This window comes from Rousettus aegyptiacus, unplaced genomic scaffold (genome assembly GCF_014176215.1).
Source record: "Rousettus aegyptiacus isolate mRouAeg1 unplaced genomic scaffold, mRouAeg1.p scaffold_m13_p_7, whole genome shotgun sequence".
NCBI lineage: Eukaryota > Metazoa > Chordata > Mammalia > Chiroptera > Pteropodidae > Rousettus > Rousettus aegyptiacus.
In genome coordinates, this window is record NW_023416310.1 from 84,152,254 (window position 1) to 84,178,567 (window position 26,314).

Below are 26,314 nucleotides of genomic sequence, written 5' to 3' on the forward strand. Positions count from 1 at the left end.
CCTGTGGTACGGAAAGCCTTAAGTAGCTCCTTGTCATCTACCAGACAGGGCTCTTAGCAAGGCACGGAAGGCCAATACTGGTACTCATGGTTACTTTTCAACATCCTACACCCAATATGAACTATGCTCTCCCCAAACTGGAAATTCCAATCTTATCTGAACACCTCACGTCCTTTTATATTTCCGTGCCTTTGCTCATGTTGTTCCTTTGGCCTGAAATGCTTTTCCCACCCTTTCCAATAGAACAATCCTATTTCTCCTTACACATCCAGCTCACATATGGCCTCTTTGGTAAACATTTCTCTGACTCCACTATAAAAAAAATTATCCTTTCTTTCTTCTGCATAGTATATTATTAGGGCGTTAGCAATGTTTTGTAATTTTTGAGTAGCTGATTATAGGCTTGTCTCCTCACTAGATTATACACTTCTCACGGGTACATCACAGTGCCTAGAAGGACTTTTCAAACTGAATTTTCTCCAGCTGGGATGCACAGAAAACTGGACTGCATTGTACTTCTTTTTCTTTTCATCTTCTTAAGCACATGGCCATGTATACAACAAGCATCCAATTTTATTAAAATAATTAAACTATGTAAAACATACTAAGTCTGGGAAAGAATCTCATCTTGATTAGTTGTCTTCTATGTATTTTTCTTCGTGTGTGGTCACGAAATTTATATTGTTTTAAAACAATTCTGTCCTACTACAGGCAGAGCTCGATTTCAGGGTAATATTTGAGAATCAAAAGCGGTGGAATTTTTTTGAACTGTAATTTCAAATTAGCGTAAGTAGGGGAGGAAAGGCCGAACCCCCAAGGACAAGTGAAACAAAGCTGACGTTCTCCTAGAATCCTACACGCTCATATTGTATTATCAGTGTTTTACAGTTCTGTGTATGTCTTTCTGTTCCTCTAGATTGTGGAGTTCCTTGAGAGTGGGAAATATGTAAATACATCTAATTAATCCTGTTTTCCCTACATCTGCCCCTATTTCTAGCAATAGCGGGTATTCTATTATTAGTAATAACAATTGCCCGTTGAGTATTTATTATGTGCTAAGCACTGTACACATCACACCATGTCACATCTTCACTTTACAGATAAGGAAGACTTAAAGAATGTGAACTTTCCAAAAGGCACATAGCTGGTCAGTGATGTAGTCTGAGCACAAATCTAGCTGTGTCTTATTCCAAAAGAAGAGTGTACTCAGAGAAATGGGAGTCAAATGAGGTCTGGGGTAGGAGACAAAGGTTTCCATGGGACATAAGACAAAGAGGACTAGACTAGATCACAGACGGAATGGTATATGAGGGGCACGAAAAGCATTAGAAAAATCCTGTAAACCCAAATTATTAGAGACCTATTCTGCAGGCCTCTCGTTTGTCCTAACCTGGCTGTTCTAGCAAAAAAGTTAAGAGCAGGAGGCAGACTGCGTAGGTTTGAATCTCTGACCTTTCCCTCATCAGCTCCATGGATTTAGGCAAGATATCTAACTAACTCCTCCAAGTCTCAGTTTCCTTCTCTGAATAATGGGAATAATAATCATACTCCCTTTTAGGGCTATGATAAAGATTAGATAGGTTAATCCATGTAAAGTTCTTGGTACATAGTAAGTCCTTAGAAAGTGTTGGCTGCTGCTGCTGTTATAATTATTATTAAAAGAAAAAAAAAACACAATGAATGAATACCATGGATCCTTGCAGCATCTTAGCATTTAATAAATTCTATATTTCTGAGCGGATCCATGTTTCCTAAACTTATGCGCCAACGTGTCCCTGATGACTTACCGGTGTGCCATGGGGTATTTAAATGTGAGGGAAACAGGTGATATTTTAAGTCAGTCAGATGCCACACAAGCTACTAGTTCTAGCTGGTTCATAGCTCACCATTCCCTCCGATGGTGTCATAGCTTTGCAAAGCTGAATTTTTAGCAGTTCTTACAGTCAAAAAGAAGTGTTTTCTGAAAATCAATATAGAATAATAAAAGAGAGAGTGGTGATATCTGATCTTATTCTAAAATTTCAGAAGTCGGGCAGTGCCCAATGGGAGCACATACACTGTTAGTAAATTGCTGTTTTTACTTTAGTGTGAAATAAAAATATTACATATTTTTTCTTCCAATTTCTTTGTATTTTTTCAAATGGTTAATAAGTTGTTAGAATATAAATATTAAACTGTTTGGACATAAGTAGTTAATAAACTCTGACTACATATAGACAATGAATGAAGTTACAGTAGACAATGAATGAAGTTACACCCAGAATGTGTGTTAAAGCTAAAAAGAAAGGATATTCCAGACTCTGATATTCAGGTAGCGGAGACTTTCTGGCTGAGCCTAGTGCTAATGATACATAGCAATAATAATCACTTAGGCTGGGTCAATACTGAAGAAACCTGACTTCATTTATTTTACATCAAGATGCTATTTAGGGTTGGAATTTAGACTGATAAAAATGTCTAGGCTTATTGGCTAGGCCATTGTAGCTCTCTATCTACATAGCCTACTTGTAAGTTTTCTTTGACTCCATTAAAATATTACCAAATAATTGCTTAATCGTCTAATATCTGCAAGTTACAAGTACTTTCCTGTTTTATTAGTAGAATTAATGGATGAGTTGGAGTCATTTTTATTTCACTTTTCTTGGGATTTTTCCCTGTCTCAACCTGACGGTCTGCAGAGCTCTGCTGTAACCTCATTATCCAACTCTTCCGAAACCTGTCCACTGGTTTAGACGAAACAAGTCTGTGAGCAGTGGGAGTGGTGTTCTGGTTGTCTCATAAAACTGAGATATTAACAATCCCAAGTAGGACCTCAGCCCGGAACTCTGTGCTTGGTTAGCATGAGGCTCAGAGGAGGGTTTCGTAGCTTTGGAGCCTGACTCGGTGCTGTTCCCCGCTGAGAGCCATAAGTTGCTGGTAGCTTGTTGTAGGAGAGTAATAAGTATTGTTGTTTAGCAATTGTGTTGTTGAAATTCAGCTCCACTATGTCTGACAGTATTTATCTAAAATACTTTCCCTGGTGCGTGTTCAAGTTCCAGTAAACCGTGTCTTATTGTGCGACCTTTTCATTTTCCAGTGAAAAGGGATCAGCTCGTCAGATAAAAGCTACAAGCCAGAGTACAGGAAAAATGCGTGCTCAGAAAATCCAAGCATGATTGAAAACAAGATGTGTTAAATCAATGCGGTTTATCGCCTGCCTATTCCCGGCAATTGCTGTTCTAAGCTCATTCTGAACAAACACTGGATGATAAAAGTATGGTGTCAAGCGCTCGCTGGGGTGGGAACGCAAGAAAACATGTTTATCAGGCAGGCTGAGTGATTTTACCCCCTTGTGAACAGTTATTGTCAAAACTCTTTGGGAAGCGATCTGAAGAACAATTATAGAAGGAATATTACTCTTGTTATATCAGAAGATATGCCAGCAGGGGAGAAAATTATGGATTTATCCTTAAACGTTAAGAAAGAGAGACAGAGTGTGTTGGTCTTCAGTACTTAAGCACCATCATCCATTACACAGTGAAAAACATCCTCCTCTTGTTCAAATGAGCATATGTGGCTTTGAAACCTAATCATAAATGATCCCAATTTAAAAAAAAAAAATCTGGAATGAAAAAGATTGAAAGCAAAACAAACAAACAAACAAAAAACACTCATGAAGATCTTCAAGCTTCTGTTTGCTTGAGGGATTTAATCTTGGTTTCAAACTCGCATCAAATTTAAAACCTAAATTAAGGCTCCTGGAAGGCCAAGCTGTTCAAAACACATCATACCGGCAACAGGGGCACCTTTCTCATCCACTTTATTACAATCAGAGAACTGTACACTCTTCATTAACTATTGTGCATTCACCTACTTCCTGCTTTAGATATAGACTGTAACCCTGCAGGGCAAGAAAAGGGTCTGTTTATGCAGAGATGCCCCACTTCTGCCAGTGACTGTTCACCAAGGGTCAGCTAGAAAGTACCAACTGGGTGTTCTGTGTCTAGTTCTCCTAAAAGACAAATCAACTTTCGAGAGCCCAAGTCAGACCTAGAAGGAGAACTTGACGAGGTAGAAAACCTCATGGTCATTTATTTGTGAGGCAAGTTTCAGATACCAGGATGGCCTCCCCAACAGGGTTCTGTTGGATGACATGGTGAGCTCCGAGTAAGAAGTCAGGCCAATGACTTGTTCACTTGCACGAAGTCAGGAGTCTGGGGACAAGGATTCCTCTTAGTGTTGGATTTCTGTCTCATAGATGTTCAGTGAATTAAAGCAGCAGTTTAATTGATTTGGTAGCAGGTCTTGTCAATATGCCGCAAATAGAGATTCATTAATATAAAAATAAAGTAGTCATTTTGAAATACTACAGAAAACACGTCTGATTTATGCAGGCGGCTCTTTCTGTGCCTCAGTTTCTCACCTTCCAATTGGGAGTAATGATCTTTGACTATGTCAAGAGCATAGTGAAGGAACAGTGAGCTCGTACCCATACAGCACTTTGATTACTGGCAGAAGGGCCTGATGTGATCTCAGGGTATGTTTAAGATTGCACCTCAGCAAGCAGTTACTGTGACCCTTCATGTCTATAAAACCTTCAGAGGTCCTTATAGATTAGAGAATAATTGAGTTCAGGATGTAAAAACCTTAAAAAAATTAGTTTTCTTTTGCAGATGTCTTTATAATAATCTGTCGAAGTATAAATTGGTATAAATTTTATGAAAGATAGTTAGGAAATATATGTATCAGAAGATTTGAAATGTGTCTCCTCTTATATTCAAGAATTTCTCCTGAGTGTTGTTGATGATAGCACTCTTAAATCTGAAAATTTTGGGAAAAAACATACATCCCTTTTTACAGAGAATTTGTTACGTAAATTACGGTCATCCATATAATAACACCATAATAATAAAACCATTAAAAAGAGCGAAGTGGATATAAATAGGTAGATAATCTATATTTATATAAAACAGTATTGTGAAGATGCGTGAAAGCATGCATACCAACATAAGTAAAGATTATGTACAAGTGGAGCTATTACGGGGTTCCCCCCCTTTTTGTGTTTCTTTTGTAATTTTTATATAATAAGAATGTATTTCTTTAAACTTAGAAAAACAGTAAAGCTATTTCCATTTTGAAAAACAAAAGAAAGTCCCTCTTAATTCTTCCTTCCTGCTCTTGATTGCTTTTGCTTCTGGAAGAGTTATTAATTTCCAAACATACGCATTTCTTTGCATTCTAAGTGATGATCCTCAGGGTCTAGCATCTTTTTCTCCAAGTGCCCCTGCCTTTCGTCCTCCTGGGCTCTCATCCACTTCCCAGCTCCCTCTCTCTCTTCAGTCTTTACCGTCCACGCTTTGTGAAGAGGACTTAGCCACACCAGCCAAATGGACTGTACCTTCAGTAGAGAAAGGTTTTACTTCCTTCGCTTGCTTTTTGAGTCTCATAGCTGTTGCCACACATCATGAGGGTTGAAGACTCCAAATAAGAAGTCAGAGCATGTTCAGAGCCAGTTTGGAAAATTTCCTTTTGCTCCTATATAGCTAGATTCTGCCCATGTTGGCTTCGTCCTTTTGGTTCAGTGACAGCTTTCTGCAGTTCAGCAAACCTCTTCCCAAAGCTCCCTTGGATCTCACCGGCTCCTGAGGCAGGGCCAGGCTGGAAATGCGCTTCACACTGAAAGCAGGGCCTTCACTTGCAGGGAGTTGGGTTTAGGTTTCTTAGGGAGTGGATCCCTTCCACCGAAGAGATGACCCCGAATGCCATTCGTGCACTAGACATCTAAGCAAGCAATGAAATATCCAGAATGGCTGAGAAAGCAACAGATTTCTTTATTAACCATATTTCTGGCTCTTGTTTAAGTTGCTGGTTGATTTTTTGGTTTATATATTTTAAAGTCAGTCTTAAAGATAGGCTCATGAAGATAACTTGCTGTTTTATTGTCTACCTCTGGTTGTTAATTTAGTGACTGGGGAAAAAGTGGGGCCATTATGGAGCAAAAAGGCTCTGCCTAACACATATGTAATAACTCTCATGCCCAGAATGGCTCTGCCTTGAAGGGAAATGCTCCCTTAGTTCAAACACAGAGTAGTCACCAGGGAAGGCTGGAGACCCAGGTGCTGGTTTTATCATTGCCTCTGCTAGGAGGTTTTATTTATTACTTGGCATAGAGTCTAGCTATTTGTTTGGACATTAAATGGCAACAGAATATAAATATGACCTTCCTAATATCTGCATTTCTTTTTATTTCCAGTCAAAATGACATCATGTCACACAACCATTAAAAAAAGGAAATTAAAACCCCAGAAATATGTTAAAACACTGCAGTGAGTCGCGGAGCTATAAAAGCAGGGGAACTCTGTGCGCTAATGTTGAAATGGCACCCGGAGCGCTTCCCCCGGCTCTGGGAACACGGCCCTCCAGCCTCCCATTTCCACTGTTTCCGGGAATAAGTAGTCAAGAAGTTAAGGAGGACGGAGCACGATTTCTCTAGAAATAAACTCTGAAAAGAGAAAAATCAGTTTTCATAACTGAGAATGTATCAGACTTGACTACATGATTTTAATTTGCAAATAAATCCCCGTAAAAAGACTTTTCTTTATTTGATGTGTTTGTGAAGTGGATTAAAAAACAAACAAACAAACAAAAAAAAACTAAAGGTATGAAAAGGCCACAGTCTGCATATATATTTAGTTAGGGTTTACTCATCAGCTGTTTCGCATGGCATTGGTAATCTTGTCATTAGTATTAGTGCAGAAAATCTAGTTGTATTTTTCTCAATTGTATTTGCATATAGCATGTCTTGCCGCATAGAAATTTGGACACTGTAAACAGTAGTTCTGTGTAACAGAGCTGTCTGCCTCGACCAGGTCCTCGGTTGAAGCCCATGGGACAAGGGCTCTGCATAGAAAGTACCTGGTTTCCTTTAGGGCGTGTCTGAGATTGGGACATTGAAAAGGGACCCAAAGCCATTTATAAGCAGTCCTAACACACGGCCAGATGAAGTAGCTTGATTTTTTTTAAAATAACCATTTCATTAACTTTTACTTTTTGAAAACAAATGACTCCGAGGAAGCCGAAATGCCAGCCTCACGCATATATTCCGTGCTTACTACAAATATCCAGTCCCCAGTCTCATACCATAGCCATGAGCGAGAAGACCTTTCTGAAATCTCAGCTGTGCCTGCCCTGCGAGCTTGCTCTCCTGTGTAGAAACATTTGATCTTGCTTTGTCCGCATTTATAGGAGAGTTTCTGACTTGCCATACTGTATGCACACAGCTCAATAAAGACCTGCTAGGCTTATTCAGCTAGTATGTATCTACCTCTAAGTTTGAACAGAACAGTGGAAGACATCATGAATTCAAACATTTGTGGCTCCCCAATGACCTGATCACTCTATAAATCCATGTGTCCTTTTTAAGTGTAGTGTGACTCTAGTCAGGGCCATGTCAGAAACAGTAGCAGAGGTGGTGACCCATCATCTGACCATCAGGGAGGCAAGAGAGTGGATTCTTGAGCAAGAGGGAAGCCTGGTTGTGAGAGGTGGAGCCGTGTTCCAACTCTACGATCAAAGTAGTTCACCTGTCTTTTTGGGTTGGATTACTGATGCCTTTCAGAAAGTTCATTTTTAAGGGCTCATGGTGTTGTAATGCAAAACAGTCAATTTCTGCAAATGCTGTCTGGACACATGGTAGGTACCAAAAATGATTATTGAAGCAATGGAAAATTTATTATCTTGTAGAATTTTTTAAATGCCCACATCGGTCCCATTTCATTCTGATCACTTAAAAATTGAGGCTTTTCTTATTTGGGATTATGGATTTTTCTAAGCCCGTGAGTCTCCCTTGTTCTATTACCAGCCCTAACTGGTTTAAGTTGATACCCTCTCAGACCCTATTTAAGGAGTGTGGGTCAGGCGTTCGGGAGTGGGCTGCATAGGCTGTTCTCATCACTTCACTCCTTTTGCAATTTACAGCTTCATCTGTTTTTTCTTTTTTCTACCTAAAATGCTCATACTTCTTTATTTGTGGTTAATTATGCCCAATTAAGGATTTTTTCCCCCTCTTTCTCTACTAGATTCTCGGAATTGTCCCAAGTTTTAGGGGAAAAAAATTGATTAGTCCCATTTCTACTGGTGTCCCCTGAGCCCTGTGCCTGAATACAATGAGGTCACTTTGTTGAAGGATTAACTTTATATTACATTCTTGCAGGGTAGATGTATGTCCCTAAGGTACAACTACCCTCACTGATGAAATAAATATACCATTCTTTATGATTCCTCCCCGTTACCTTCTCTGTTGATTTTCAGAGAGTTTATGAATAGTCACATATTTATACAACTGGCTAAAAGTATACTACTTATTTTTCTTATGGTCTGTAATAACCTATGCAAGGTTATTAAAGGGTATACAGACCCCTTTTAAGGCATAGTTTCTTATGTCATTACTTTATACAAGCAGGTCACATTCCATGTTGGCAATAATCTCTTGCTCTTAACCTTTTTCTCTGATTATAAAAGTAATATATGTTCATTGTGGAAAATTTAGAGAATGCACAGCACAAAGAGAAGAAAGAAAAGTACTTTAAGACTCATATCTTAGAAATAATTACTGTTGGGCAGTTTATACGCAGACACGTTTTCCTTATTCTCTGTATGTTCATTTTTTAAAAAGAAACCATACCGTACATGTGCTCCTGTAATCTGCTTTTTAACCTTGTAATATATTATGTCAGTATATACCTTTTCCCCCCTTTGGCATTGCTTTTGATGACTGCGTCATATTCCATTCCATGGGTACGCCATAATTTAACTGCCCTTCTCTTTAGATATTTAATATTTTCAGGGTTTTTTTTTAAAATAGACTCTTTATCAGATGCTTCTTTTCCCTCAGTAATTGGTTTCGTTTTTTTCCTCTAGTTAATGGAATCAGAGAAATCATCAGGCACCTTTGAATTTAAGACATTGAGCTTTGTCTTGCACATCTTTAGTGTTATCTCTGTGTACAGCACTGGATAATTGCATTGTAATAGTCAATACCTGAATTGAGGGCAGGTTAACATATTTCAAGATATGAGCATAGAGCAAATCATAAAGGTGTGGGAAATAAATTAAAAGCCTTTGTCTTGCTACCTGAGATATTTCTTCTCACATAATGTACTTCCATAGAGTAAATGCTTATTTTTCTTTGAATAATGAGTATAATTCAATAATGAGTCTCTAATTCAATTACTCTTTGTGGCAGCAGAATGACTTCTCAGTTCTTTAGCTATTCGTTCCATATGATATTTGAATTGGTTCTTTTAATTGCAGATATTAAGTGTCAGTCATTCTGCTGTTCCTTGGCCGTATGGCCCAAGAAATACAGCCTCCCAGATACATCAGATAGTCATTCAACTCACAACCATGGTTGTGACACAGTAGGAATTAATTCATTATGCAGACACATGAAGGGGCGAGTCAGCAATTCAAATTTTATTGGTGGCTTAGACTGAAGTTTAAAACCAAGAATTAGAATTTTCAGGATGCTGAATGATGTCTTCGATATTGAAATGATGCATTTAATTGTCTAGAGCTATTTTACTTCTTTGTTGATAATTACTGTTATGGGTACCAAATAGTAATTAAACATAGGTGCTCATTTCTGTTGCCCTCATGCATTTCTTGGTTAAATACCATGAATTTTACAAGTAACAGGTTCCCTGCACAAAGAGTAGAGCTTCTTCTCTACAAGTCTAATTTGAAAAAAGAATTCTTCTCAAGGGTTTAGAAAGTAATCATAAAATGGGAGGAATGATAAATATTGTGCCTTAACTCATATACTAGTACAGATAGAGAGATTTGGTACACCTGGGTGTAATTTTAGTTGATTTCCACAAGAGACAGGTTGAAAGCTTACTGTTTAGAAGTGGGGGGGGGGGGAGGGGTTGGGGGCGGCAGGGCTGGGAGGGAGGCGGAAACATGGCTAAATCTTATATTTTCAAAAATGATTATGTTATATGAAATGAAAACGCTACTCTATTAACAACTTCAATAAGCATTGCATTTGGGGGGAAAATCTTTTAAATAAAAAGTTACCTGAAGTTCACTCTAACTTCAAATATACAAGTGAGGAAAAAGTACTTACTCTGATTTATGTGTCTTTTGGAGGTGTAATTATTGGCTTTTTACTCACCTATGTAAAACAATGTACTTTTGTAAATGGATTTCTGGCCACTTTATGCAGCCTTTTTTTTCTTCTTCTTTTTTTCTTACATAAAAAGTAAGCACTGTCAATCAAGGAATTTTAAGGTTTATTTCCTCTTTAGCAATGATTGATAGCCTTTTAGATTTACAAGTTGACAAGTTAAAGGGTTCTATTGGTATAATTATGTACTAAATTCACAGTCTTTCAATTTAAATGTCCTTTTAAAACCACGAGATTATCATACCTGTATTTTGAAAAGTAGGCCAGTCAGTTTGGGTTGGTATACAAATTGCTTCCATTAGCCTTGGGACCTATTTGAATTTAATACAGTTTTTTAAAGTTAGTAGTAGCACAAATCTTACTTTTAAAATTTAGGTTAATGGAAATGCATTTTAAGTAAAGCATGTGGCAACTTGTTTTCTAATGTATAGCTAAATGTCAGAACTACAAAGACTGTCTTTTTGTTCAGTATGGGAGAAAATATGTAGTCGAATACCTTGGTTACACTAAAAAAAAAAAAAAGAAGAAGAAAAGAACCTTCCTACCCATGACTTGGAGGATATGGGGGATACTCGTAGAGGATCCGTTCTTTCTGTTCTTTGCCAGGTGAGGACGGCTAGAGACATTTCATACCCTAGGGAGGAATTTTGAGAACGATAGACCAGAGTCCACTTTGTCTCGTGTTTAATTTAAGAATGTTTTGAAGAGGGTGTAGTCAATATGGGCACAACGAGGCCCATTGTCTGCAAATATTATTACAGGTTTGTTCTTAGTCTTTTTAAGAATTGTGGGAGATCCGGCTGCTCTAACCTAGTGCTCCATAGAGGCTGTTTTTTTTTTCTTTTTTTTTTTTTCCTGAAATAATACGGATGTTGGTGAATCAGTCTGTCGTTTTAGATGTGTTGTATCTAGGGGAATTATCAATGCCTGTCTCTTCGCAGACTCTACTAAGTGTAGAATAGGCTCTCTATGCTGAGAAGACCCATCTCCTTGGCCCCTTGCCACACCTGCAGGCTTAAATGCCCCAGAAGGCCCTGGGGTAGTGTATCAGCTAACACTAGAGATTCTGCAAGTAAGCAAATACTTTTAACTTTCTGTAGATACCCTCGGACAAGCCCGTGAACATTTTGACCTCAGCTTCTGACCAAAGTGAATCCTAAAACCTCACATCAAATACCATTTTACTTTCTATTTTCAATAATGTTAGGAATATAGAATTTGGCCAAAAGGGCAGAGTTCAAGACCTGCTGCTACTTGTTCTTTTGAGGGAGTCACTCCCCATGATGGTAAATAGGAGAAATAGACAGTGGAAATGTTCAGGAAAGGGAACACCCTGTCGGATTGTTTCATAATGTAATTCACAGGTATCAATTAATCTTTGGACTTCTCAGTTGTTTCCACATCATCAGTGTTTCAAATCACGTTCCGGTTTATTTCCTGAAATTGTTCTAATTGTGTGACTTCTTCATTGCAGCTCTCAATGAACCCACCATCGACTATGGTTTCCAGAGGTTACAGAAGGTCATTCCCCGGCACCCTGGCGACCCTGAGCGTTTGCCAAAGGTCAGGACACCTTCTCTTTGGGTTATGGTCTCTGGAAATTTGGGCTTGAGTGATTGGTAGAAAACTTTGCCATTGATAAAAATTAGTTCATAGAGAAGCAACTCAGTATTTTTTACACTTCGTGTGTTTGGTACTATAAGGTAAGCAGTAATAAAAGTAGCAAGCACTCATACGCCAGGTCATATTGTACTTGTTTTTATATATATTATGTCATTTGTTCCTCTCAAAAATCCTGTGCAGTTGGTACTATTACCACCTCTATTTTAGAGAAGAAAATAATCAAGTAAAGAGAGGTTAAATCATTTGCCCAAGGTCATGCAGAATGTAAATTACTAAAATGAGATTCAAACCTATACAGCCGGGCTCCAAAGTCCAGGTTATTAAATACTACGTCATCTCAATCGCAGGATGCAGAAGAACACTGCTTTTCTGTCTTCGTGAAAATCCATGCTTAGCCCTGGCGAGGGGAGAATAGCTAGAACTCAAAAGAAAACATGTTGGTAGACATTTCTGTCTTGCAAAAGGCTTTTCCTTCCAGCCTTTTCCTCCCAGAGGCATCCCACCTAATAGGGACGTAAGGCACAAAGGTGAGAAATTAAACAAAAATTCGTATGTCTTACAGCAGTATGTTATTAATTGTCAATGCGAGAAGAAGGAAATCCACATGTATTGACTTGTATTTGTCCGTATTAGGGAAATTCCAACCTCTGCACTTTGTGTGTGGGAGGTTGCTGTACACAACACTACACACAACATTGCACACATTACAGACAACACTACACACACTACACACAATAGAACAGGTACATTTAACAAAAGTGCAACCGAAGTTCTGTGAGGCAGCTAAATGCCAAAGAAGTTCAAAGTGCAGACCTCGTTGAGGTACCACGCACTGGTTCCTGACAGCAAAACAAAATTTCGTTCACTGCGCCCTGAAAACTATTATAAATTCAATGAGTAGGTGAGAGGTCCTTTCCTTGCCACAGTAAGTCCAGGGATATGTCACTTCCAGGTCTATTTCTCCTCATAAAGTCCTTATAAAAATGAAGTTGGCATCCTTCCTAGCTCAGCAAACCTCTTCGGGGGATCAGGTCATCATCAAATTCCACCTGCGTGCCTACTGCCCCGGGAGGCAGAGCCACCTGTCAGGACAGCCTTGTCCAGGAGAAAGCCGCCCGCACCGGGTGTGCAGAGGCAGGGGGCCCATGGGCTGCGGGAGGGGACGCTGCTGCCCAAAGACAGGAAGTGATGTGGCGAGCAGAGGCGCCCCTCCTCTACCTAGACCTCGGGGAGGACCACACAGCCTGCCGTGGAGTTGCCACGCCTGCCACTTAGTCCTCTTCGAAAGGTAGTTCTGATGATTTGGCAGCGAGTTAGAGCAGGGGGGACCCTTGCTTCTGAGATCTGTTCCATCCAATCGCAGCAGAGCAGGAAATCTAACCCCGGGGAGTAGTCGGGTGAAAGATGCGTCTTCTGTGCCTCAGCTTCTTCATCTACAAAATGGGGACGGAATCATGCCGACTCCATGTCATCCCGTAGGCGTGCTCAGCACGGCGTCTGGCCCACACTGGCCACTCCGTAAATATTTATTGAAAAATAGAAAATAAATCTGGTTTAAGGTCGAGGCCTAAAGAAGCCGAGCAGTCCTTTTCTTATTCACAAAGAAAGAAGGAAAATAGAAATATGAGGTTGAGTTTTGTGTGCTAACTTTGAAAAATATTTTACGGTAGCATGTCACGTTTAGAAACATTGAACAAATAGCACAGGCACGTGTCACTTGGTCCCCGGTGGCCCGGTGGTGAGGTTCCCAGCCCCCTTTTCCTGGGTTTGGGAAGAGTAATCAAGGACACAATGGGTTTGTGTGTTAAGGAAACACTCCGCAGCTTGCGTCTACCACTTAATCGTGCAAGGACTTTGGCTGGAGCCCACCCCAGGAAGCTCTCTGTGTGACTCAGATCAGAGTGGCTGTCCTCTTGGCTCGGAACGTTGAGGTGGAGCGAGAGTTCAAGAGCAGGGCCAGGAAGTGGCGGATGGAGCCCGCACGAGGTACTCCTGTGGACTCGGGAGATTTATGCCCCTGCTGTCCATTGTTGGGGGGATGAAAATGGGCTCCGCCTTTCTTAGAATCATGGTCAGTGTTTGTCAAACAGGAGTGTTTCAGTGAGCTGTGGACCACACACCTTAAAAAACAAACTGCACTTTATTAAACCCATGTGTTTGTGAATAGACAAAGCTAGATTCATACAACCACCCACATATTCTGTCAAATGAAACTGCTCCAAAGACCAGGCAGACAGCTTTCCATAATAATATGCCTTTGTATACTGGCTTGTGCTTTTTCAAAGAGCTTATACATGCTTTGTTTTATTGGAGCCCCTCTTGTGGGAGAAGTCAGAGGAGCAGACATCATTCCCATTTACCAAATGGGAGAACGGGAGCGAGTCGAATCCTCCTCTGTAAATTATTTCGTCCCTGAAAGTCACCATCGGTGATAGCTGCCGTACACACAGATTTAAAATACTATAATTATGCTAACCCCGGGTGTTGTTTTGGTTTCCTTTTGCATATGCACACAGGGAAGGTTGACTTTTCTTATAACAAGGTAGAGGCGAAGGGGACGGGGACTGTGGCCCACCCCAAACTCCGAGGTGCTGAAGTGCATAATGCAATCTGGAAACGCTGGGCAAGACGCGCCCTCCGTTCGGAAGGCCAGCGGGGTCTCCCTCTCCCTTCAGCTTGTTGGGTGTCTTCCTGGTGGTGAGCGAGCGTGAGGCCACAGGCAGCGAGAGCAGACCCTGAGCCTAGCGGCATTCCCCGCGTTAGCAGCGCATCCCGGGAAGCAGGGAGCATCTACTTGATGCCAGCTGTGGTTTTTGAAGAGCACAGAGATCAAATCAGAGGGCTCTCGGGTCAGACCCCTGCTCCGTGCGTGCGACTCAGCCCTCCCAAACGAGGCTTTCTCCTTCATAAAGCAGCTGTCCCACGTTGTCGCCATTGGGCATTAATGAGATAATTTATGCAAAGAAGTCTCTCTGGCACATATCAGTAAGCGGGGTTGACAAATGCCTGCAAGGCGGATGCTCCCCATTTCACAGGAGCCAGAGTCCCCAGAGGGCTGGTGACTTCCTACAACTTCACGACTAGCGAGTGGGAAACAGGTTCGAACCCAGGTCCCGGGGCTCAAAAGCCTCATTGTCACCACTGCACCCCGTTCCCACTCTCCCCTCGGATCGGGGAACCCACATCATTCTGCCCTGAGACGAGCGTCTCTCCCCTGTCCCTGATCTTCACCCCAACCCTCCTCCTCCTCAGACCCTCACCGGCTTTCTCTCATTTCCCCGCCGACGGCTTGGTGTGGAGAGCTCCACAGGGCAAACGTTTCTTTTTTTTCCTTTTTTTTTTCTCCAAGAGCCAGTCCCTCTTTTGGAGAAAATAAAGCAGTTTGAGAAAAGTAACAAAGGCGGCATTTGTGTATTTTGCTTTATGGAGCTGAAAATATCTGGTAAATTGATCCAGTGGGAGTAATAAATACACATTACTTTATCTTGTTCTTCATGTCCTATACCCCTGAGCCTTGATAGAACAACACCACTTAATAGACTTAAAAAAGAGTAATTACACTCATTGGTTGTGTGATTTTTCAGCCCTCCCAGCCCTGCCTGACCTTCTAATTTAGCTCACCGTGTCTAACTAATGCATTTATACTCATCTTTTATGAAGCATGTATAGTACAGAAGTGACTTTAGAGCCTTTTTCAAGCCGTCCTCCCTAGTCTCCAATCTGGTTAGTAGCGAGGAGAGTGGGAACTATCCATCTCTATACATTTGCGTGTATAGATAACACCTATACGTGTCTCACTGGCATTCTTTTTTCTTTTATGAAACATAATAAAAAGTATTTATTACATTTTTACTTTAAAGCTTTTATACATTCTAGCATTATTTACAGCTAAACATGCAGGCAAAAGATGTGAGTGTTTTTAGAATGATTACTGTTAATGTTTCTGCTTGTCAGGAGTGCTTAAATTTTCCTGCACTTTGTCTAAAAACTTAGTACTGTTGCCTTTTAAGAACAACACATTTAAAAGATCTTGCAAGTCAGATTTGCAAACACTGCTGACAGTTTGTGATGAATGATATTGCAAAATTTGCAAGATGTTTGTCATTTCGCACAGCCGAAGTATTAAGAACAGATTAAGAAATGCAAAACCCCTATGGAAAACACCCATCCCAAGCAAAACCCAAAGCAAACCTCAACCGAACCTTGAACCTGGAGAGCACACACGCTAGAATCTCTCACCAGGGTTTTCTCTCCCAACTTCCCACTCAGCCAGTGGAACCCAATTGTTCTCAGTGCATTTTCTCTCACCATATGGTCTCCTCATTACCATACACTAAGAGTCCATATGGGGAACTTGTGAAATGAACTGTATTCATTTTAACTGCCAGATGAGCAGCCTTTTGCTTTGCAAGCTTAGCTTAAGTCATCTGCTGTCTTCGTGTTGTTATGGCAACATGGCACCAATAAAAAATTCTAATCTACTGTAAGTGATCACAGTATTTTAAGTGCTTGCCTATAACTGCCCTCCGAGGGGAGGAGAGAGGAGGCGTTATCTTTGTCCAAGGAGCAGAGGGTGATCTTCATTCCGGCAGGTGTCAGTAAAGAAGCTGGTGAGGCGGACGGTGAGGTCCCAGAGCGGCCATGGAGTAGATGTGGGTTTGCAGAGAGGTGGATGGAGGCGAGGATGGACTGTCGACCCTCTGGGTAGGTCTAGAAAAGCATTCAACGTCAAAAACCACAGTTCTTCCGGCAGACACGTTACTCGGCCGGTGTAGTGCAGCCTGCCCCGAATAAAACTCAGGGTTCTGAGGCCACAGGCAGCTTCTCCGTCACTGGCACACGAAGAAATCGCAGCCTCCCTGAGCCTGCTCTTCCTGTACATGGGAATTAGTCATTCCCAACACCATGCTAATTAAGAGTACCTTAAAGTAATGGAAGTAGGCAGCAACATCCTTAAATATAAATCATTTTCACCTCCGTGGGCCACATGATATGTTGCATCTCTGTCGCTCTATCTGTATTGAAAGTGAGTGTTTATGGTCTCAGTTCATCAGTTCACATTAGCCTCATGCTGAATATTTAAACACAGAACAATTTGAACACACCATGAAGGAAGACAGTGACTGCACTTTCATTTGGAACAGCAAGGGCTCATCTAATAATAATTTAGTAAATCAGCCATTTAGTGGCTCGGTTGTGTACTGCATTGTGCCAAATATTATTCAGTTCAACTGTACACTAGCAGAATTGAAATTCAGACTCTCGTCACAGGCCCTGTTTTTGCTCAATGGAGAGACTAGACCCCAAATCACCCTCCCTAAAGAGCGTTTGCATATAGCGATTTATCATGAATACAGAGCTGGGGCAAAATAAAACCGGAGTTGGCTGTATACAATGTATTCTAATTATGTTTTTATTGTTTTAGTCTTTATGCAAAGACTATCGGTAATTCAAAACCTGCAATTGCATCAGTGAAAATACAAATAAGAAATCTCTGCATAACCGTATTGCCTGTGAGCAGAAAAGGGGATGAGTAAGGGATTCAGAAAAGAATAAAGAAAAACCCTACCTCGCCACCTTCCACACTTTGACACTGGCCACCCTCTCTCATCTTATTCACTGATTTATTTCTTTTTAATCTGAAGAAACTTTATTGTCATTATATTAGGAAACAAAGTGGCTCAAACAAAAAAATACAGAAATGAAACCAAATTATACAGTGTATTTGACTCTTAGACAAAGCACACTCGAGTTTGATTCCCGAAAACATTTTTTGTCTATCCTCTGGTCAAAAACGCAAACTGTGGAATGCAGTACATTTACCCCATCTCTCCTCTCTATCTGCCAGAAAACTTACAGGCAAATTCCACTTCCCCATTTTTATAGATTTTAGGGGCGTGGTGTCCCTTACAGTTCATGCTGCTTTTATCAAGGGAGTTTAGCCTAGATCTGTGCACCCCTGAAATTATATATAGACTCTCGTGTGTATGGGTGTGTGGGGGTGTGTTATGAGTATGCGCACACACACGTATTTACCTATTATTTTTCTGTAGCTTCATTAAAAAGGCCCAGGACCCCCATAGGAATTAAATATCTCACTTCTTTCAATTATTTGTCTTTAACTGACCTAGGTGGCCGTAAGGTTTTCTACTTGTCATTACTGTACCAAGCCTGTTTTAGAGGTGAGGAAACGGAGGCTCAGCGAGGACAGGGAACCTGCTCAGGCTCACACAGCTGGTGAATGGAGGTTTCTGCCTCACCCGATGTCCTCCCCAGTAGTCCCTTCAGAACCTTCCGCCGTGTTTTGCAAATAAGGTCGCATCTCAAACAGTACTCAAGGCACATAAGACACATTGACTCTAAGAACTCATGGAATTTGCTCAAGTTCTCTGGAAATTAAGCGAGAGCTATCAATATTATCGCTGATTACTGCTCCATAAGCACTCACACTATGCGTCTGCTGAGCCAGGTGCCGGTATTAACCCTGCTTTAGAGACAGGAAATAGAGACCTGCATTTACAATGCTAATAAGTGGCTGAGCATTGATTGGAGCCAACTCTATTGGACTCCAGAGTCAGTATCCCCAAGCACTGTGTCCTAGAATTAAGGAAAGGGAGTTTTAAGGAAACAGGCAATTTTGCAAGCCAATCTTAAAAATCCCTCAAGCTTGGCCGGTGGAACAGGGAAGTGGCAGCGTAGACAAGGTGGCCTTACAAATGGCTGGTCCAGACAAAAGTGGAAGCAAGTGTCAAAAACACACGCACACAAACCTTGGAGATAATTCTCTTTCTGTTTAGCTTCAGAGTCATTTTGGTAGAACTTGTAATAACAGTCATTCCAGTAGCTGAACTCTGGACCTCTTTCAAGTTCTTTTTTAGCACTGAGATCTTGATGGGGGGCGGGGGGAAGAGAGGGGGTGGGATTCAGTTTAACCTACTTCATATTACACCCCACGGTCAAGAGCATTGGATAGCGTTACTCATTAGTTCAAGAAGTCACAGGAGGAACAAGGGGCTAACTCATTTCTACCTCCCAAATGTCCAACACCCTCTTCTTAAGGACCAAAGCCCTTAGGAACACAAATGCCGAGAGGTCTTCAGCCTTGCTCACTGTCTTCAGTCTTGAGCAACACTTCGATTAAGCATTGGAGTAATGAGAGTGAGCCCCAGGAGTCTTGAGGCGGTGGAGTTTAATTGCAGTTCTAGTAAGGACCATCTGTAAAGCCGCAGAGTCATCGTTTACAGATATCGTCTGTCTGGAGGTCCGTATGATAACTGATGATGTTCAACAATTTAAGAAGCAAAAGCTAACTATGTTTTTGCTTCCCTTAGATATCCTTGAACTATATAGCACAGTCCCAGCATGCACAGATCACATGCTCAAGTTTAACTCTACGTACTTGTCCCAAACCATAAACACACACCTTTGTATACACATACACCAAACATATGTACGTAGACACATGCAAACACACATCTTTTTGTTTACCCCGTGGTCCTTTTACTTTCAAACCTGGTATTTTTCTCCTTCGCCCTAAGGAGAAGGGGGCCGCAGCTAAAAAGACAAAGAGAAACAGAAGTAGTTAATATTTGGCTTGTGTGTTTCTAAGAGCCCAGGCCTTGGCGACTTAAAAGATTTTCAAGGGTAATTTTGACTCTAGGCAGTTTTTGTTTCATGTGCTGACTTTACAACCTATCCCTGAAAAAGGCACCTCTGCCCATAGCGTCCTCTTTAAGCAGAGACTTTTATCCTGATCAGAAAGCCGATTTCCAAGGCCACTCAGCAGGACCTAACCCAGCGCGTTGGTCTTAAACCGGTACAATGAATCGGAATCTGAAGAGCCAGCCGGAGGTTACCAAGTTCAGCTCTGTACCTCCGAGCAGGTCATGTTCACAAGGGTGCAGACACCATTTTCCACTGCATTTGTGGCGGGAAGCACCCCAGGCTCCCATTCACCAATTACCATGACACCATTTCGAAGAGAATGCCAGGAGACCAGGAAGAGAGGGAAAAGCCATTGTCATAAGTCTTCTCAGGAATACCTGGTTTCCCAATTTATACTTAACTGCTGACACTTGAAAAGTCGAACATTTTGGTAAAATGAATCAAGCTGTAATGTTTCTTTTATGAGATCCCCTTGCAGGAAAGGGGGGGTTTGGCACCTCGTGGAGAGTGAGCTTAGTTATCCATCACAGTAAAGTCAGCTGTCCTAGCCAGCTTCTCAGAGGTCACGCGATCGAACCAACAGCTCTTACAACTATATTATTGCTTACGGAACAGTAATTGAGGCACCAGATAAAAATTACCTGGTCTAATAGGCAGCGAACAATTTTCACTCAATAAAATTATAAGCCAAATCATTCATTTCATAACACTCTGGCTAATTTATTTGTTGACCTTTGAATATCCATAGCTCTTCAGTGGTATTAACTGCAACTCAGACAAAATCTCTTGTTCATTTCACTTTCATTGATTTTTTTTTTCCATTGAGGCAATAACAGCTGCTTGAAAACAACCTCTTTCTTTCCACTGTAAAAGTCAATCATGTAAGTTAGCATGTCTTACGTTGATATAGCTGTGTTAGCTTACAACCTACTTTAATTCCATGTGATTCAGAAGTCTTCTATACTATGTTTGTGAGAAAGGGCAGAGCCTGCTGGTGTGCCTCCAGCCTGCTGATACATAATAATATATTTGAGAAGTAAAAGGGTTCTCATCTGACCTGAACGTAAAATCAACTTTAAAATTAGGGGAGGTTTAGAAGTTCTACCTGCGTCAACGTTAGACTAGGCTCGCATCCTAGCCTATTAATAACAGTAGACCCCTTCAAAACACTTCATTCCTTTGTTCTGGACATTTCTGCAGATTCTGATTGTGGTTTGAATTTTATTTTTCTTTAAAGACTATAGGCAACGAGTGTGTGCTTAAACGTTCAGCAAGCTTCAGCTGAAGCTTCCTATATAATAAAATACTATGAAGTCTTTAGAATGCAGGGTTGTAAAATATAATTGTTACACATTTGGCGTTTTATGCCTCCCTAGAAATAACCACTTGCTACCTACACCTCATCTATGCTCCTCCTTTCCATTTCAATTTACTCTAAAGTGGCCCTCAGCCATAATGAGAATGCCCCTTTCAACAGAAACATGTTTAATTATATCCGTGCTAAATGTAACTGACTCTCCTCAGTCATAGGGCTTCTGAGTAAAGAGTGTTTAAAGTGTGACACTCAGGGTTTCTAATGATCTCTGCGGTGAGCTCTAATTCGAGTTCATATTGCCAGAAAAATGAAAAATTCGAGGAATGTCTCAGAGGATTGGAAACTAAACAGTGCTCAAGTATTATTTTGGTTTGTTTTACTCCTTCCCTCACTGCCCTCATTATATGATTTTTTAGAATGCAGAGTCTACCATTGTGGAATTTTCCATTTGGCTGAATAAACACAAAGGAAGTTGGGACATAAAACTACCCTCCACAGAAATACCTCTCAGCACAACTAGTAGTTATTGCTCTGTGCATCCAGCTCTGTGGAAAATGGGCTGCAAGAAACTCCCAATCAATTTTTTGGCTTTTCAGCTTTCCAATTAGTAGTGTCACCCAGGCTTTCAGAAGCGAGTAGGAGAAGAGGTAGAGCTTAAAGGTCAGTGAGCTGAGTACATAGTTCAAAATTTGGACCCTAGAATAAACTACTCTCGAGTGAGGAGGTGAATGAAGTCAATGCTGATTTCGCTGATAGGTGCTTATCACTTCTAAGTCAGGAACGATTTTGCCATTTTGCTTCATTTTATGTTGCCGATATTTGGGCCCATTGCATCGTGAACCCCCTGATAAGCAAAGCAGATTGGTGATAAATGGGTGTCGGGAGAATGTGCAGTAACAGGAAAGGACTGTCCTTCTGTCTTAGGGATCACCCAAGTCAATGTGCCTTTGATGATTGATGCGGTTTAGTTTCTGTTTTCTTCTATATCCCACAAAACATTATTTTCCACTTGAGGGGGCAGAGCGCCGAGCACAGACCGTCTTCCCAAATTGCCGAAGCACCTCTGGGCCTTAATTTTATGAGGGAGTTCCCAGAGTCTCAAAACCTGATTCTGAAACTTGCAATTGATGTTGTGTTGGTAAGCGGGTATCTGTCTGGCTTTATGAGTTGGCCTATATGTGCTATGAATGAAAGTTTGGACCATCTCCCCAGCTCACCCAGTTTGAATTACTTGAAACAGTGAACTGGGTCTGCAGATGGGCTCAGTATTGGACAGTTACACAATCTTCCCCTTCCCCCTAGAAAGCTAGATGTGGACAGTGAATAAGACCTTATTAGCTATACATCTGAGGTCAGACACTGAAGAGAAGGCGCCCACCGAAGGGGAATAATCTTCAGAGATTTTACTGTCACGAAACAGAAGGACAGATGAATTAACCATGGCTGTGTATCAGACAGGAGATGCCTGGTTCCCAAGAGTATGCAGATACCTAAGTATTTCTAAGGGCCTCAGAGGCCTGGTAATAAAAGGCTGATGTTCATTGAGACCGACCTCATGTTGCTGGGAGCCTATAACTTGAGATAATGTCTGTACCCAGTATGATTCATTACAGTCATCGTGAAATTAAGATGTAAGCACAAGCCAGCAGGAGTGAATGAGTGAATGCATTAAAAAAAAAAAAAGTGGCAAGAAAACTCCCTACAGTGATCAAGACTTAACCTTTGGGAATTTATATATCGGATTTTAAAGTCTGGAGCCAAATGGAGTACCAAATTTAAGTCTCCTGCTCTTATAAACCATGTCAAATATATGACTTTGTCATTTCATCATATAAATTAAGCATGCACTTTTTACAGTCAATAACTATATTAAAATAAACTCCTCAACAAGAATGTCTCAAGGCGTTTGGTTTGATAACCGTTGTGCTTGGGGCTTAGAGAAGGAGACTGAGACGTATATCCATGGCCTTCAAGAACCTCCAGTTTAGATGTGGGGAGTGAACACTAACACACTTTAGATCGGAAGAAAATGACCCCACAGCACTTACCTCTGTGCCGTGCGGTACGGTCAGCACTCTTTTTCAGAGGATGAGCGAGATTAGGAGCTGGAGTATCAGTGAAGGCGGAATGCTTTCTGAGAGAATAGCGCATTTCTTAAGAGCTCAGGCACTGATGCCCAGCAGGCCTGAGGCTGCATCCCTGCTCGGCCATCCCTCAGTTGTGTGAACTCGGGGAAAGTCGCCTGAGCTTTCTAAGTCTTGGTTTCCTCATCTACCAAATGGTGATATGGACAGTGCCTTGCGAGGCTCACCATGAGGACTGAGTGGGCTAACGGTCCACTTTCAATAAGTGATAGTTATATTTTTCATTACCCCCATCATTACCAGGTTTTAGAGGATGGGAAGGCATTGTAAATGGGCACAGATTGAAACTAGCATTCCAAACAAAGGAAAGGCAAATCGAGCGAAGATAAGGAGCCCGACATTTTACTTCTAGGCTAGGGAAGACTAACTAGACCAGAATAAAGAGTAGTTCTTCATATGTCTAGGGAGAGAAGCTTGGATAAAAAAGGTAGGACTAGACGGTGGGGGAAATCTTTTGTAATCCCTGTAGAACCCTGTACCTTGATTCTGGGAAGGTGGTGTGCCTTCAGAGGTGTTGGAGAGTAATATCAGTGTGTGACCACTGAGGCAACAGGAAGCTCAGAAATTATTTTCTAATTGATTTAGTTTAATACAGGAAGTAGGGCTGAATTTTCCCTCTTATTTGTACCCCATTCAGCATTTTTATTAGGAAGGCTCCAAAACATAATTAAAACCTATAACAATTATATTTGAACTGTTTCTCAGAACTCCATTTGCTTTTCAGTCTTCTGGTGTTTCTATAAACTCTAAATAGATCTAGTATGGTTTATCCATTTTCTTTTCCTCTTGAGATCTCCCCCTCCCCCTTTTATAATTATCCACTGATGGCTATGGGAAGACCGGCAAAACCAGGTTTTAATTGTGAGAGGAACTACATAAGTGAAAAGTTGTTTTTAAGGAGTGTATATTTTCTGTTTCTTTAATAGAGAAGAAATCTAAGACCATGAAAAGAAAAAAAGTCTGACTCAGGATGTAGACTGAGAACAAGCATTAGCTCTATATGGAGACTCTGGGGCTTTTCAATATTTAGGATACTAGTATTTGTCTTCTTAATTCCCCAATGGGATATATTTTTTTAAAATCCAAGCATAGGATTAATTATCTTGGAAGAATCTAATCTCTACCCTCATGTTTTAAACTGCAAGCAGGGAGATGTTTTAAACATTATGAAAAGAAGAGAAAGTCTCTCCTGACAAATAAATGCCTTGAAAAAATTAGATATTAGTACTAGTCAAGCGCTCTTTCTTTTCAAAAATATTAAAATTGCATATTAGAATGGAAGGATCCTTACTATGCTCCCTCCTAATGCCACAAAACATAAGACTTTAGGAACAATTTCAGAGACAAAAGATTATATGAAACATCCAGCTCTTCCCCTTATGGGAAATTTTTTTCTTTTTTTTTTTTAACATCTCAGGCTCAATCATTTCCTAATGTGAAATTACAGATTTTTCAAATTACCATATAAAACTGCAAAAAATTACACTTGTGACCACAGAAGAGATAGCACACACTATCAATTTGATTTTAAAAGGCATACATCTTTTATACTACCTGTCATTTTTATAATGCCTTTTACAAATTTAATCAATACATTTTAACATTCTATATACTTTAAGTGCAATATACAATAAATATTCAAGTTTCATCTTAAACATGCTTTACCCTTTAAATTGTTAAAACTGCAGTGCCCTTTCAATCTACTTACATAATGTCATAAAATATACATTTCAAGGTAAATGAAGTCAGCTACTTCAATTTAGTCCCTCAAACTGGTAGTAAATGAGAGGTTAACACTATGGTGCCAAACCCATTATTGAGTAAATTTAGCACCTTGGACAGCTCTGTAAAATCTTTATTGCTTTCCTGACCTGCTCGTCATGTTCTGTCTGTGTGTTCAGTGGCTCTCAGCTCTGATTGAAAGGCAATATATTAGATCCCCAACACAAACACGCTTGGGGGCTAGTTCACTGGGAGCGTAATGACATGGAGGTGAGAGCAATTTTCTGGTCACCGAAATCCAAGCACCTTGCAGGTCTGTCGCACTAACTCATAGAGGACCCAGATATTTCCTCTCTCCTTCCCATTTGCAGAAATAACTAATATAATCTGAATCACACTGGTGAATCTGAACCAAATGTGGTCTCTTCCTTAAACTCCAAAGTCGATACTGTAGTGAAGGACATTTTGAAATGGGCAAGGCGTCATTTAAGGGCATCACTTCCAGGACAAGAAATCCAGGTTCGGTCTCCTCATGACTGCTGGTCTGGAGCAATGCTGGGCTGATGACCCACCTACAGCAGCGTGCCTAGTGGAAAAGCACACTCCCGCTTCCTAGACCAAAGAAGGATTCAACTTTAAGAAACAAGATTCAAGTGTTTCTTTTTCAAAGGATTAATAGTGATGACAGCTCTGGGTATTGAAATAAAGAGAAAAAGAAACAATTGGATCATATCGTTGAAAAAATTTATCACCAAAAATATAGGAGATTAAATATATAGCATACATGGACAGCTGACATTTTTTTAGGTTTACAAAAACTTCGAAGATCTTGGAGTTTGCCTCGAACTTCCCTCCTCCCTGGATCTGTGAAATTAATTAAAATAAGCACGGCTCTCAATTCTCCCTGATAATGTCCCATATCAAAGTTCACAAGTGCAGAAACTGCACCTCATCTTGCTTTTGACAAAGAGGAGGCTTGCATTTTTTTTCCTCTTAAAATAAAAAAAAAGAAAAATACCTTCTCTGCCAAGCCCAAACACTGGCATAAATATTTATTTGAAGAAATAAATGAGCAGAGACCCAGAGAAGTAAACTCTTAGTAAGTAAACCAACTCAATCCTATATTGTTTTAATCTTTTCTAAGAGGCAGATAAAGCCATGAGGTTTTAGTGAAAGCAGCACAAGCTGAATTTGATCTGAGGTTAGGGTTTAGTGTGCCCAGACTGTCGTAAATTATTAACGGCTGTGGTCAGACAATATTGCAAACAAAAAGTGGTAAATTATGTGGTAGCTTACGTTAGAAAAATAAAGAAATTATTTCAGATGTATTGATTCAAGCCCCATTGATTATACAATGCTTTTCACTCCTTATATGAGAAATAACTGTTTTATAAATGGGGTCTAGCAGTTTAAGGTACGCATAAATGTTTATTGAGAACTGAAAATCCCTCCATCTCATTTTTGAATTTGGGACATTATATATGTCATAAGTAGTTACTGCAGTATGACAACTATTTTATCTTATATTATAGAGAATTTAAAATTGAAAAATGCTAATATGTATCTAAAAGCTTGTCATTTCAAGAGTTGTTCAAGAATTTTTGAAGAAGCTATGGTGACAGCAAAATGAATGTAATTATATTCCTATTTTCTGATCAGCATCTACACTATATGAAAATT

General features: G+C 40.4%; 1 protein-coding gene across 11 annotated transcripts in view; it reads left to right on the forward strand.

Annotated features, from left to right (window-relative positions):
- EBF1 (EBF transcription factor 1) overlaps window positions 1–26,314 on the forward strand; it is a 369,063-nt gene that overhangs the window by 324,308 nt on the left and 18,441 nt on the right. For all 11 annotated transcript variants that reach the window (XM_016167041.2, XM_016167042.2, XM_016167043.2 and 8 more), the window contains exon 11: window positions 11,640–11,728. In XM_016167041.2, the coding sequence (XP_016022527.1) occupies window positions 11,640–11,728 (89 nt within the window). The remainder of the gene's footprint in view (window positions 1–11,639; window positions 11,729–26,314) is intronic.